The following is a 15,293-nucleotide window of genomic DNA, read 5'->3' on the forward strand; positions in this document are numbered from 1 at the left end:
AAAATGCAAATACCAGGTTCAGATGATATGAAATATAATCTTTATATAATCTTATGTTATTAGAAAGACAATGTGTTACCGGCTGTATATTACTCTCTTTTATACATATGCACAGTGTGTCAGACATGGCTGTGATACAGGTCCTGAACTATTTAACTGATCCCCAATTTACAGCATAAAGACTTTTTGCACAGAAATCATTGTTGGCAAATAGCTTGTAACCTTTTTTGCAGATGTTGGTTAAGGGGCATAATGTTTTTATGTTGTGTCTTACTATATGGCATTTAACCATCATTATATAGGGCATTTAACCAATAATAATCAAAATTCATGATCAATACAAACTGCTTGCATTTATATAAATTAATTTGTTTATTTACTATTTTTTAAAATACCAAACATTTTCATATTGTTCATGTACATATGTTGATAATAAGTGATAATAATAATTGATAATAATTGATAGAATAATTCTAAATTCTTTTATATGATAAATGGGCAAAGAATGAATAGAATGTATGTGTCCCCTTTTTACAATAAATTTTAATAAATAGTATAGTTTGCAAATATTTACCTGAAAATACTTTTCATTTCTCTACCCAAATGTGGGCAGATACAACATAATGTTTTTTTCACTAATCTTCTTGTTCTAGTATTGGCTAGATGGAGTGGAGCACTAAATCTAAAATGTTGAGATCCTTGTATAATAGAATACATTAGGGACAACAACCAAGATAAGAGCACATGATCTCTTTTTGGTCTGACCTTTGTAATATCAACTTTGACTTTACTACTACATACTGCATTTTTTTACAGGGACAATAAGAAAGGTGTACTATGCATACCTGTGTATGCGAGGTAATCTGCAGAATTTGTATGTTTTTGTCCTGCCTCAGTGTAAGTGTGACAGTTACAAGATAGATCATTTTGTCATATTGGGCAAAGCCCAATTCCTTAATGATGAATGTTGAAAATCTTTATAAAAATGGATATGCATGTTAACAATATATATCATGTTACAAATCATGTAGATTGTTTTGGTATCTATATTTATAATGTGTTAACAGGACGTCTTAACCGTTGTTTGTAGTATGACCCTTCTCAAGCCTCTGTGCCAACTTGAGTTAAAAGGGGGACGAGGAAAACAAGTAAAAAGTATGCATTGATCAGTATATTTTAAGTTCGGTTAACCTAAGTAAGCCAGGATTGGATTTTTCCCTCTGAAGGTGCTTTTCTGGCTAACAAACACTTTGTAGTGTTTTACAATTTAAAATTAGCAAGTGCAGTTGAAGTCTATGGCTCTGATCAGAGCAACTGCTATGCAAAGTGGCCATGAAATCCTCCAATTAAGGGAATGGAGCTTCTGATCACTAGTTTAGGTTTATTATGGTACAGTGTTCAATCCCTGATTACCACTGAAAAAAAGATCTCCCTTTTATAAATCTGGTGAATGGGATAAAAAGGATTACAAAGAAGTGACATTCTGTTATCCAATCGCAGCTTTTGTTTATAAATAGCTGTCTTGATGGCTTTGGAGGGAGTTGGAATGGCACACATTGGTTGATAAACAAAGCCCTACCTGACTTAGGAATTATCCAGCACTGTCTTATCAAATGCAAATAAATAGCTTTACCATGTCTTTGATTTTTATAATATATGGTTTGCTTTACAAACAGGTGAATATCTATTGTTGTTATAACTCTGTTTCTGCTGAAACATGAACAGCTCTCTTAGTTTCACATGACAGCAGGGGGTTAAAATCCTCAGCAGTAATGTTGTCAGGTATAACACATTTGGAAAGCTAAAGGCGCCGTTTGTGAAATGTCATTTCCACTTTCAGTGTTGTCATCAAAGAGACAGCAAAATGTTGAAGAAACGCTTTTATTTACAACTGTCAATTTTTTCCATTGTAACTGAGAGGATAATTTTACATGACTTCATTTGGAAAGGGTGTGTTTCACTCCGCCAGTTCTTTATAGTGCCTCAAGTGTCTAAATTACAATTAAGCTGTTTTCCCCGGCACCATTTTATGCCCAGACAGAAGTCTAGAGCCGCCATACATGGCTGGATCCATCATATGAAGCACGCCAAAGGCTAAGACGGCATGTGGCCTCCTAACTATGTGTCTGCTAACTGACAGCTCTTACTAACTTCAAAAGATTGCAATTGGGGTGGAGGATAGATTGCAGCTTTCCTACTACATACGTGTTCTTCACTTCTTGGTTACAAAACCGATCTGGTCTATATATGCAAAAAAAAAAAGATAAAACAACATGTTCACCTTATCTAAAGCCTTCTGGTATTTCACTTTCAAAGTAATAAAAAAAAAGCAAATTGGCATGTTAAACAAGTAGCTTACCCTTTTCCACAATAAATGTTAAGTGCTTGGTGATAGGCCCAAAGCTGTTATTTGGAAGTTAGGAAACCGGCCTTAGCTCTGTGTCAATAAAGACGAAATCTACTTGCTGCTTACAGGGCTTCCTTTCCTTGTACCCGGTGCATGCACTGAGCAATAAGGGAACATAAAGTTTGTCCTATGGGAGCTGACAAAAAAGTGAACCTGTTTCTACATCTCCATGCAATGCAAAGCATCTCAATAATTTAAAAGCAGTGAAGCCCTTATATATCAAATTTATAGTGTTAACCAGAAGATTTTATTAAACACAGTATTTATATAGCAATGATATATTATGCAGCGCTGTACAAAGCCCATACTCATGTCACTAGCTTTCTTCCAAAGAGGCTCACAATGCCCCTACTCAGTCATATGTCATTATTACAGTCCAAGGCCAATTTTAGGGGAGGCAGTTAACTGAAGTGCATGTTTTTGCAATGTGGGAGGAAACCAGAGTACCGTGAGGAAACCCCAGCAAACACTGGGAGAATCTGCAAACTCCATGCAGATAGTGTCCTGGCTGAGATTCGAACCAGGGTGCTTACCACTGAGCCACTGTGCTGCTCTCAAATATTTCAGAAGTGAAGTTTGTTGAGGGAATATCATGAGTGAGATTTTGACACATTATCTTCTTCCTTGTGCTGATGCTTTTGCATTTGATGCTCTAAATATACTTTGCATTTGTTAGGCATGGATATCAACATTTGCCTGGAGTTACAATCTTTGTTGGTAGGATTTTTATTCTGTTCCTATTTGTCCATATCAGAGACCTACTATTACATTTCTTAAAGATACCTTTTGGGCCAAAAGACTAAACATTTGGAATCCAAACCTTTATCATCATGTAGCCCAGCAAATTATTATTTCTGTATGTAAAATTTTGAAACCAATTGTGTAATCTAGTTCAATGTTCTGTTTGACAACCTTTTTGGGGAGTCTCTTTTTCTGACCTATACACTTAATATGCTGTCCTAAAATCTAAGCTTTTGAGTCTTATCTGGAAGATGTCTACTGGCACATGGGGTTGCTATGTGCCAAATGACTATCATTCCTTAATTTGCATATTATTCAATGCAAAACAAATTAAGAAAATGTTCAACCATGCATACTTGTAAACTGATAATGTGTTCCATGGTATTACTTTAGTTAAGAATTTTTTAAAAGTAGCCATTAACATTTGACATATATGACCGATAGTCCTCAATAGAATTTATGTAGATGAGTAGATAATTACATGGTTTAATTTATGGCAATTTTTAAAATTACGTATAAGACAGTTGTCATGATGAAACTTTTCTATGTAGTTTATTAATTTTGCTTTATTGGTTTTTTTATGTATTTTAGGGTCTATATTTGTGTCATTTTATCTGTTTATTTATGCTTGCTGGAATGTTTTTATTTGATCTTTGAGTTCTGATTATTTTTGCTCTGTTTTCAGCCCAGCCCTTTACCAAGTCCAATTCTGGGAAGACAACCAAATGCTAGTCAGTCACTGCTTGCATGGTGCAAGGAAATAACGAAAAACTACAGAGGTGTTAAAATAACTAATTTCACCACTTCATGGAGGAATGGCTTGGCATTTTGTGCAATATTAAACTATTTTAGACCAGACTTGATGTAAGTATACACACCTATGTGACCTGTCTCCTAAGAGAGATACAAAATATGTCTTTTAATGATCATTTGTGTGCAGGCTAAATGTATTGACATACAAAAATTGAAAACTCTGTCCGTTCCCACTAATGCAGTGTGTTTAGGAAAGGCTGGAATTCTACATTTTGGGTGCTTTGATTTGAAGTTTAACATTTTAGTCAATTCAAATGTAGTCTTTCGACATGATGTGCCTCAATGCACAATAAGGCAACAAGGGTAAATTTAAATACTCCTCAATCTACATTGCAGTTCTTCATTACATTTTCTTGATGTTATGTTCCAAATGGCCTAATTAGACTATATTGTATGTAGACCTAAATACCAGGATAACAGATTAAACACACAGCCAAATAGATCTGGGAGTAGCAGGACAAATGAAAGTAGGGACAACCCCCTTCAACTATAATAAGAATAATTGATATGGTTGGTTTTGTAGTTACAGGAAAGCAGTGGGCAGGATAACATGTGGACAAGTGTTGACTGACACGTAAAGGCGTTTGAACCAGTAGGAGCAATACTGATAGTGATGCTCTCTGCAACATTTTTTTCATTCCATTACAGGCAAAGCCTACATTAGAATGACAACTCTGCTCTGAATTCAGGAGCAGGCAGCATCATTGCCACTGTGAACTCTGTTGCAGATATATTAGCTATTTGTGGAATTGAGGCGTTTTCTTTAGCATTGCTGAACATATATTAAAAGTTGAAAACTGACTAAATCTAATTAAATCTAATTAAAAAAAACTAATCCAAATGCAAAAATTTTTGCATTTTTATTTAAAGTGTCACTTCGGGCAGAAAATATTTCCATTTTAAATAAAGTAGGGAAAGGTAAGAGACACTCTTCTGCTGAATTGCTGAATTTAGAAAAAGAGACATAGTTATTTAAAAAGGAAGACATGAAAAGAACACTAATAATTTTGCTGCCTTATCTCCTCTTACTTCCCATTGTAGTGTATGATGCCACCATGACAGAACGTTAGAGCAAATACCAAAGAAAGACATAAACAGCAGTAAAAAAAGCTTTAACACGTCCTAATTTCAGCTAAGATGAAAACATAATAAAGCTAAGAATTTCAGATTTGTCAGAAAGTTTTGGGAGGTCTTTATACCATTGGTAGTAGGGGAATGTGGAATGCTGGTTGGGAAAGTGTTAACAGACTATGTTGTGACTGTCAGTACCCCCCTTTCATTTTAGGCTCCCATCTCATTTATAATTTTTTCTTCCTTAATCCTATAGAAACTACTGACCTCAAGATGCTATTAAAAATTTTGTTCGTGTTGAAATGAGATGAGAGAAATAAGCCTGTAGGTCTTTGAACGCTGACGACAAGGGATTACCACATGGCAAATTTGGCTGTCAAAGCTTGTCCCTGGTCCTTGCCTCCTATTTTAGTTCTGATAAACCTGTAATGGAGGGATGGCTGCCATTGTTCTATATCTTCTAAAATTCTTCTTGCCTGGCTGGTATGCTGAACTCTGACTTTTTAAGCCACTGACCTGAAACTAATAAAAAGATATGGAACATTCTAGTTCTAGGTCATTCATTCAAAGTATTGTATGCGGAGGAACAACATTACAGGGAGCTGTCATTACAGGGGAGATTAGCAATGACAGCCTCCAATTTTCTCTCTTGCTTGATTTTCCTTCAAGTATGTTTTTGATAGAGAAGTGTCTTTCTACCTTTTTAGCATGGGGGAACCCCCTGCTATAATTACTTAATTAATTACTATATCCATAGCTTACAGTACATTAGTAAATCAGTAGCAAGGATGCCTCTTACATTGCTGGTCAGTGGGAAAATGTCATAACAGCCAAGAAGATTATTGGTGTCACTTAAGTAGACTTGAGAGTCACAAACTTCCTGCAACTTTCTTTACTGGGGCAGTGTTGTCACTCAATTTGGAAATGAGAAAACGTTTTCAGTAGGGTAATGACAGCTGTAAAAGTGCTGATAGGGGTCCTGGTCTTTTCCTACCTTGCTGGCCATTTATATAAGGACACTTTTTTTTTTTTTTTAGGGTGTCTTCACATGAAGAAGCCACCCCAACCCCGAACTAGCTATCAAACCACAGTTACCACTAGGGTTTAGCATTTAGCCCACAAATGAAAGTATTTCCACTAATTTCGATGGAGGCGCTCTTACCACTAGTGATAGCTAGAGTTGGAAGCACTGCTAGGGCTAGCTATGGTTAAGGGGCAGGATGGCCACCCACTAGCTGTGCTCAGTGTAAACACAGCCCATGGCTGGGTACACACGTGCAATAATTGTCATTGGAAAGGATCTTTCACGATCCTTTCCAACGACTAAGGACTGCACGATGCATGAACGAGTGCTGTACATACAGCACCATTCTGCTCCGCGCTCCCCCCTTCACTTTCTTTAAGATTGTTCGTCATCCATCGTCGCTGTACACACGTCAGAATTTCATCTGATATCAGCCCTGAGCCAGTTATTGGACGAGAACCATTGCAAGTGTGTACGTAGCCTAAGAGAGGAGTGTTTTTAATAGTCTGTGTCTCTTTTTGAAATATTCTCTAGAGTTCCCAAACAGGATATCAAGGGGAATCTCTCTCCAATAGGGCCATTAAAATTATTATTATTATACAGTATTTATATAGCGCCATCATATTACGCAGCGCTGTACAAAGTCCATAGTCATGTCACTAACTGTCCCTCAAAAGAGCTCACAATCTAATGTCCCTACCATAGTCATATGTCATTAATGTAGTCTAAGGTCAATTTAGTTGCACTTTTTGTGCATTCTGGCATTGCACAGACCATTCAAATGGTTTTGAATTTCTTAAAACAAAGCAAGGGCTGACAAATACTTGATAAATCTGACCACTCTTATAAATTATACAATCAGAAGACATGTGTACATAAATACATACATTTTTTCCGGGAAACAGGCTGTCCACCCTTTAAAGGAGCCCCAAAATTTGTTTATACATCAGAATTTACCAAAAACTCAGCCCAAAGTTATTCTTTTAAGCAGTACCTTTGCCATTGAGGAGTTATATTTGCATCTTCAAACATGCCTAACTGTAAATATGTAAATATAATCCGACTTTGCTTTTCCCTTTGACTATTTTGTGGCAACAAATATGGGTAATATTTAAAGTGGAACTAAAGTCAAAATTTCCCTTTTTTCTTTAGTAGATTTGTCACAACAATAATACTTCTAGGAGCAGAATAGTTTTTGCAAATAAGCATCTGAAACGGTTAAACTGATTGGTTTTACTTTCCCGTAGAGCATGCATGGACTGGCTTCTCCACCTATATTTTCCTCCGAACAATAGTGAAACAAACAGCATTAGAATGGAGAGATGATACCCAAAAACAGATTTTACTGCAATTCTTAAGATTTTCTATTCTATTGGCATGCATTTGTTTGTATTTATGTGGTTTAGTCGTGTTGGTGTGTAAGGATTTGAGCAAACGCTTGCTCAGCGTAACATTTATGTTACACCGATAATGCCTGTGGTTGGCACTCAGGATAAAGCCTTGGGACTTATTTAAAGTACAACTAAAACATCAATCTAAATTACCTTTGTTGCACTTTCAAAGAAGTTGTGTGTCTGTTCTGCTTACAGTACAAGAATTTTATATGACTGTCTTAGAAGAAAATCTAGTGTGTGTACAGTGGTCCAGCAGATGACTAAACAACCAACCGGGGACAATCCATGTAATTTCCAACACAGCAGGTTATCTCCCGCTCATTCTTCCCTTTCCAAAGAACTAAACAGTGCTGTGCGTGCAGTTGTCCTTCATTTTACTGTTACTAGAAATAATCACAAAATATTGTTTTCTGTAAGCAGCTTTAGTATACCCAGGTTACCAGTTAAAAGATTATAACTCTCTCCCTTCCTGACCTACCCCCAGTTATTGCAAGCCCTAGGGACCTTTAGAGTTCCCAGCTGAATTTTCCGTGGCCTTACTTATGTACTTGGTCTCGATAAAAGTTAATTAAGCATTTGCCAATACTGGAGGTTCGTAGGGGGTAGTCTATCAAAAGCTATAGGGAACAAAGTCACAGGCATGGCTGGGAAAAAGAAAATATTGACCTGAGGCTCTAAAGATTTCTGTGGGCCTTTCTGATAGCCGTAGGAGTTTCTTAAAGTGGTTAAGTTCCACTTTCAAAAATGTGCAATCAGATAGGTCATTATTGCCAAAAAGGGACAATAGATGGCTCTTCTGCAGTAAAAACCCTCTGCCTGGCCAATCAGTCAGAAAAGTTGCTAGGGTAAGTCCTGAAACCCCCCCTAAGGTATAGTGGCACTTGGACTAGGCAGAGAATAGAAGGATAACTGTAGTAGCAGTATTCTTCTTCTTCATTATTTGGATAAGAGCTATGGACTAGATCACCAACTTGGTTCTTCTGTGGATTACAATACTTGCCTGGATTTTTAGGTATCAAGGTGATTTTACTTTTAAATGTCAGTTTATTATTGCAAATAGCAATGTTGTAGTCATGTACTTTTCACCTAAATGAACCTGTTTGCCGAAATAACCCTATAAGTAAGAGCTGGTACAGCTCAGATGTCTTTCCAAGACTGCCAACAGATTCTGTTAATATGTTAGATTCAGCAAATTCAAAATAGTTGTGAGCACGAAATTAAGCATAGGTCTCTTGTTCTGTGAACTTTGCCATCTGTGGTCTTTCTGGCAGCCATTGTGGTAATGATGAGACTAGCTGCACTCATTCCGGTGCAGTGGATTTGGGGTAAAATGAGAGGAAACACAATCTGTCTATTGCTTTCTTGGTTTACATCCTTTCACTAGTGGTATACCATTCCTGATTTCTCAAATGTAATTAGTCTGTGGCATTGTGTAGTTGTATGTGCTGTCATCACTCTGCAGAGTTAAGCATGACAGCAACATGGAGCATGCAACTTGCTTCCTGCAAATTTCTTTCCTGCTTGACACCGTCCTTCCCTGATAACCCCTGATAGCCCTCAGCTCAAATGAATGCAAAGAGGGCCATACAAGTGGCAAATGACTGCTCCTCAATTATTTTGTCATCTTCTTTCAATTAGAACAGTTGTAGCTGCTTCACAGTTGATAAGAAACAGCAGCAGTTCAACACCGCTCATGTTTGGACCATTTTTGTTTAATTTACATTTTTCATATGTGCTATTTATTTGGTAGTTGCGCATTTTCTTTTAATGGTAACCTCAAGTAAAAATTAAAATTGAGTATTTAATTTAATTTGACAGACCTAGCCTTAAAGTGGACTTATCGCCAAAAATGTAGTTTTAGGTTATATGACTGCTTGCTCACTTACATCTGTTTATTTATATATTTTGTGCAATGAATCTCTTTTGGGTTCTTATCTGGTAAGAAAGACTGTTGAGTAATCCTGCAGCTGCCTGTAATACCCACATTAGGGTAATTACCCACACGCAGGATGTTAGCGGAAGAACCTGATCTTATTGTGCGCATGCATGAGAGTGGGCGTTGCGACATTACCCATCTTTCTTAGCCCACTGAGAACCCTAGAATGCAGGAAGTTTAATATGTATTTAATATTTTATTAAAATGCATGGTAGGAAGCAATCCTATCACCATCTTTAACTTCTGAATGCCTCTTAATTTTATTATTTTGCCTTTTATCTGCAACATTTATTACTAAACTGCTAAAATTGCCAGTGTTTGTTCTCTGAATTCTGAATGTAAACGCATAAGATAAAACAACCAAAGGAGCACTGTGCTTTACTACTGGGTGGGGATCATTTTAGTGCAGCATCCTATTTATTGCTATTCAGAGTTAGAAAAGTATTCCAACAAATGTTCATTTAAAAGGTTGAAAGTGGTATTTTTTTCAGGCCATTTATAGAACACCTAAGCCATTATGCACACAGTCTGCCATTAGAAATGCATGGGTAAAAATATTCCAGCCAAAACTTTTTTTTTAAATATTGTTTTGCTAAAAACTTTCCCCTTTTTTGTTCTCCACCGAGAATATTGACTATGGTAAACTCAACATAGTTTCTTATTTAACAGAGCTCCATTGTTTGATTACAGCTGTATTATATTTATTTATTTTATTTTTTTTTTTATTTCACTTAAAATGTTATGTTTAGATGTAAAAGAAATTGTGTGTGTGTATATGTATGTATGTATATATATATATATATATATATGAATATTTTAATGTAGATGAATATTTATAATATGTATGTATGTATGTATGTATGTATGTGTCTCACATTATTGTGTGTATAAAAGTTTACTTTTACTTTTTATTTGTTTATTTTGTTAAATGTGAATTGTACATGCAGTATAAACAAATAGGTGTTCTTGTCTGTTCTAGAAGGCACAATATACACTTGTACAATTTACACAGCCCTGTTTGTGTTTCTAAAGTTAGCAGAGTTACTGATTTCCGCTCCCAAGTACCATCAAACAATGCTTTTCATTCTTTAAATCCAGAGGCCGTAGTCAATTTAAAGGAAGCTATTTACCTGTGTCACCCGATCTGGTCCAATATGTCAGTGTGTCATATAATTGAGTCATATTTGAGAAGCTGCCTGTAGTACTCTAGTTGACAGTCAGCTATTGATGGCTGTCAGTCAAGCTATCCAAATATTCAATATCCTAAAGAATATATAATATGTCATATATTGGTTCATGTTGACATTTTCAGGCAGGACACACATTATGAGTCACAAGAGTTCTGCCAGCATTGACCTTTAGGCATTTGATATTTTATATATGCAGAGGTGTGCTGGAGTACTTCAAAGGTGAAAAACTAAATTAAAGATTTTTATACATCATTTTGCTGTTTGCCTATATAACTGTTATTGCAGCTTTTTGCTATTACAAATATAAACAAACACACATATACTTGGAGTAATACCTTTTAGAGTTTATGGCATTACTGCAGTATTGGCACTTTAAATGTTTAAGGATTTAAATGTAGCTAAGCTCAAGGATATTTATTTAAAGCTAAATTCTAGCCTTACTTTTTTTCATTTATACACTTGTAGCTAGTCTTCTCCTGCGCTAAAAACTATTAGTTCCTTTCCTTTGGAAGATTGCACAGCATACTTGCCGATTATGGCGCATACTTACCTTGTGCTGTCGCCTGTCCATGCATGTCATCACTCCGGGCATGGAAGGCGCCAGCTTCTGTGGAGAGAGCGATCCTCATGGATCACTCATTGGATGATGTAACCCCTGTGCGTACAAATATGTGTGAGATATCTGACCCTATGTTCATTAATCTTTTTGAGAAAAAATTCTTTTTTTCATAAATGTGTATGATTTTATTCTCCTTGGTTACTACATTTAAGCATTTGTATGTTTTCTTGTGTGTGTGTGTGTATATTTATGCAAATTATAATACAGTAATCTTAATTATCAGTATGTTAATTTTTTTATATAAACAAGATCATAATTTTTTTCTTGTCTTTGATGCAAAAATGTAAAAACCTAACTTCAGGTAAATTACAAAACAGCCCTTGTGATGGGGGTTGTCTGAACTTCAAGGGGCTGTTCCCCGCAGGTCCTGGGGACACGTCTGACTCCTCCGATGTCCAGCTGCGAAGTACATAGACATCCTACGGGGTTTCCCGCTGACGTTGGTACATGCGTCGGTGTGACCGGGAATAGCAGCGGGAAATTCAAATAGTTTTGTATTGGATTCAATACAAAATAGCTGTATTGAGTCCAATACAAAGAAATATTCATATAATATATAAATAATTATGCTGCTGTACAGTTATATTACATTATACATAATTTTTTATTTATTTTTTTTTAACAGATTTTTTATTTTTATTTTTTTTGTTTATCATTAAATTTTTTAAGTATTAGAAATGTGTCGGTGAGTTATGCCTAAGAATTATTGGTCTACAATGTAAATAAATTTCCATGCAAAAAATTGTACTTTTTGCATGGAAATATGTCCAGAATCAAACCGCTAGGGGGGTTAAGTACTTTTATTTACCTTATCCCTGGCTTCTCTGGCACAGTCCTTGAAAAAGCTTTAAATCGGAAAAATTTAGGAAGTCTGATCCCGGGGCCCTTGGATGAGCCAGTATTGCTGACAATGCAGGCCCTCCCACCTTCAGCCTGATTTCCAATGTGCAGAAGATTGAGGATTTATGTTGACATTTTGGGGGCTAAATTTATAATACAAAGAATCCGACATTCCTTCCAAACATTCCATGTTGGTAATCAATCACTTACATTGAATCACATAGACCTGGAAGATTCCCATGAGAGAATATCTGATTCCCTTTTTTTTAAATAGAGGCTATAAAGTTTTATTTAAATTACTGTATTGAAAAGTACACGTTTGAATTCATGGACTTTGTTTGTTTATTTGCCTAAAAATTCAGTTTTTATTAAAATATTTTGTTGCCCTTGATTTTATTTTTTCTATTTATCTTAAAAAGAATTAAAAAAAAAACCAAAAAAAAACTTTGGTGATCCCAAAGTTAAGAGGACTTTTAAATTATTTTTTTTCCTGCATGTGAATCACCTATTATACCCCTTTGGCGATACTATTAAGATCAATTGAAGGGTAGGAAGGTGGGGTCAGCAATCTTTTGCATTTGCCCCTAGGCGTTGCAAGTACTGACAACAAGGACAGTAAGTTGGTTTTGTCCTATGAGTTAAGTAAGCAATGTTTTAAACCATGTGCGATGTGATGTCTGCTATAAGCATTTCATGCAGGTCATTCTACCCCCAGGTACTCTTCTCGGAAGTTATTCATTTTGGTTCAATGATTCATTTTTGGGGTCACTTGTTAGCTTACCACAGAGAATGTGTTAAATGCGGTACAGACATTGCATTACAATGTAACTCTTAGTAAGGAGTATGTTATGTTTGTGAAATGAATGAAATGTTAAAGCAAAGGCATGCAGAACTGGTAATTGGGTTGTAGGTGGAATGAAGCATTGCTCTTCAGGACCTCACTGGAAAAATTTCTCCAATCCCTGCCCATTTGTGATTGGCACTCTTCTGCCCTAAGAAACTTTTATATTTGCTCTTCCCCCTGCTTTACTATTATTCACATTTCCTTTCACATTACACTGTCTGTATACGCAGGCTTTTCTTCCATATGTGCTTGCATGAGTTAAAAAAAATGCAAATAGCAATTTGGATCAAGGAGCTGCAGCTTGAAAAGAGGTCAACTGCAGGTCACAAATAGCTCCGAAAGTATTCTGAACTATCTCAATGTTTTAATATTTGCCCTAGCTTTTACATTGTCCGTTACTGCCACTTAAGCTCCCATGGCCTCCTTAACATTTGAAGCTTCCACGGTCATTTTGAAAAGGTCATCTTGATACACCGCTTTTCACACGGTGCCCATACAACAAGAGGATTTAATATTCACAATAAGTACTCTGTGTACAATTTTGTCCCCAACCCAGTGTTCTGGGAACAGCTTTGTCTCATTGTGATGTAGTGTGTTCCATGATTTCTAACACTGCATATATCCTTGTAATGGCCTGGCAAAAAGTTTGCATATTTTGCTCCTGCATTGAGCCTCAAAAGTTTGTATGATCAATTAATTCTTTCTACATATGCCTAATGTAAAACTGTCTTGTGCTGACTTTCGAGTTGTCAGCCGTGTCACCAAATTGTGAGTTATTAGACCAAATGAAAGCTTCTTATCACTTTGGCTAATTTACCTGAGTGTCCAAAGTACATGTGTCACTTTCTATTACTGTGGCACGTAGGATCAGACTTCCTTAAACATAGGCAGTTTTCAGACTTGTTGATGCTGTTTTTAAATGGTGCTGGCAATCAACAGACATTTATATGTTATTGGATTCTGTTTTACTTGCTTCCATTTTTTCCTTTAAAAATGCAGAGCATCACTCTAAACATTTACATCCATCTGCTATCGCCATCTAACATGGTGTAAGTTTGTATCAGATAATTTTGATTGTACTTGAATTGGTTTGATTATCTTGGGTGTACTTTTTTCTGTAGAACAAATCACTGTAATTACACAGCAGGCAGGAGAAGAAGGCTGATCAACAATGATAAAGCCAAAGACAGATTAGTGTTTTGTGCTCCTTATCTAAGCCAGCATCATGACTGATGAACTTTTATAGGTGGCTTTAAATGACCTGAAAGAAAAGTATTCCCTGACTATATATATGTAGAGCTAGTGCAGTGAATGCTGGCCATATAGATATTGAAATTCATATAACCATTACCATATATTTTTTTTTTTTTTTAAGTTGACTGTTATCACAAATAGGCAAACAGATTGTGCTGCAGCAATGTGAAACACTTAAGCTAGGTACACACGTGCAATAATTGTCATTAGAAAACTAACTACTAACGACAAATCAGCGATTATGCACGATTATTTTGAACAATCGTATTGTGCACAATTCTGTAACTATACGATTGTTCAAATATAATCCACCAATAGTGTACACACGCTGGATAGGATCGTTTGAACGATGCAGGAAGTGACATTTAAAGGAGAAAGTGTACTGCAGAACCATCCATGATCCTTGAATGACCGTACACACAATAGCACTACTTGATGCACTACGAATATGCAGAGGATGCTATGAAAAACCAAAAATGCCTTATGATTAAAGCTTGTACACTGGGTAAAGGGTCTGTTAGTATTAAAAGTATGAGGAAATTATCTAAAGTAGTTCAAGCTGAGTTAGAGACAGGGTTCAACCAGCAGTAAAGGATCAAGACTTCTCTAGAGCTGCTCCAACTCTCTGGAATGGTCTTCCTCGTCCTATTCAGCTTGCTCCTACTTTCTGCTCATTTAAAAGAGCGCTCAAAACCCATTTTTTCAAACTTGCCTACCCGTCGTCTTCTGTCAATTGAAAGCACCACTACATATCTCCCATCCTATTGTGTGTGAAATTCCCCCACCTACTAGATTGTAAGCTCTTCGGGGCAGGGTCCTCTCCTCCTGTATCACTGTCTGTATTAGTCTGTCATTTGCAATCCCTATTTAATGTACAGCGTTGCGTAACATGTTGGCGCTATATAAATCCTGTTTAATATTAATAATGTAAGGCTCCACTACTGTCAGCTAAGAACAGGTAAATAAGGCTTAATTGGGGAAGATATATAACTGAGATAGAAAATCTTGCTTTCTGCTTCAGCACCCAGGAGAACAGATAAGATTTTGGCAGATTCCTTATGGTGACATACAGTGAAAGGTTTGTAGAATTCCTTTGTAAAAAGAACAGTATGAGGGCAACATGGATAACTAATTCATGTCTTTTCTGACCTCAATTTTTC

The 15,293-nt window shown here is 36.3% G+C and overlaps 1 protein-coding gene across 1 annotated transcript in view; it reads left to right on the plus strand.

Annotated features, from left to right (window-relative positions):
* EHBP1 (EH domain binding protein 1) overlaps positions 1-15,293 on the plus strand; it is a 239,491-nt gene that overhangs the window by 109,714 nt on the left and 114,484 nt on the right. Inside the window, exon 12 of the mRNA XM_072410274.1 lies at positions 3,834-4,012. Coding sequence (XP_072266375.1) covers positions 3,834-4,012 — 179 coding nt within the window. The remainder of the gene's footprint in view (positions 1-3,833; positions 4,013-15,293) is intronic.

Source organism: Pyxicephalus adspersus, chromosome 4 (assembly GCF_032062135.1).
Source record: "Pyxicephalus adspersus chromosome 4, UCB_Pads_2.0, whole genome shotgun sequence".
Taxonomy (NCBI): domain Eukaryota; kingdom Metazoa; phylum Chordata; class Amphibia; order Anura; family Pyxicephalidae; genus Pyxicephalus; species Pyxicephalus adspersus.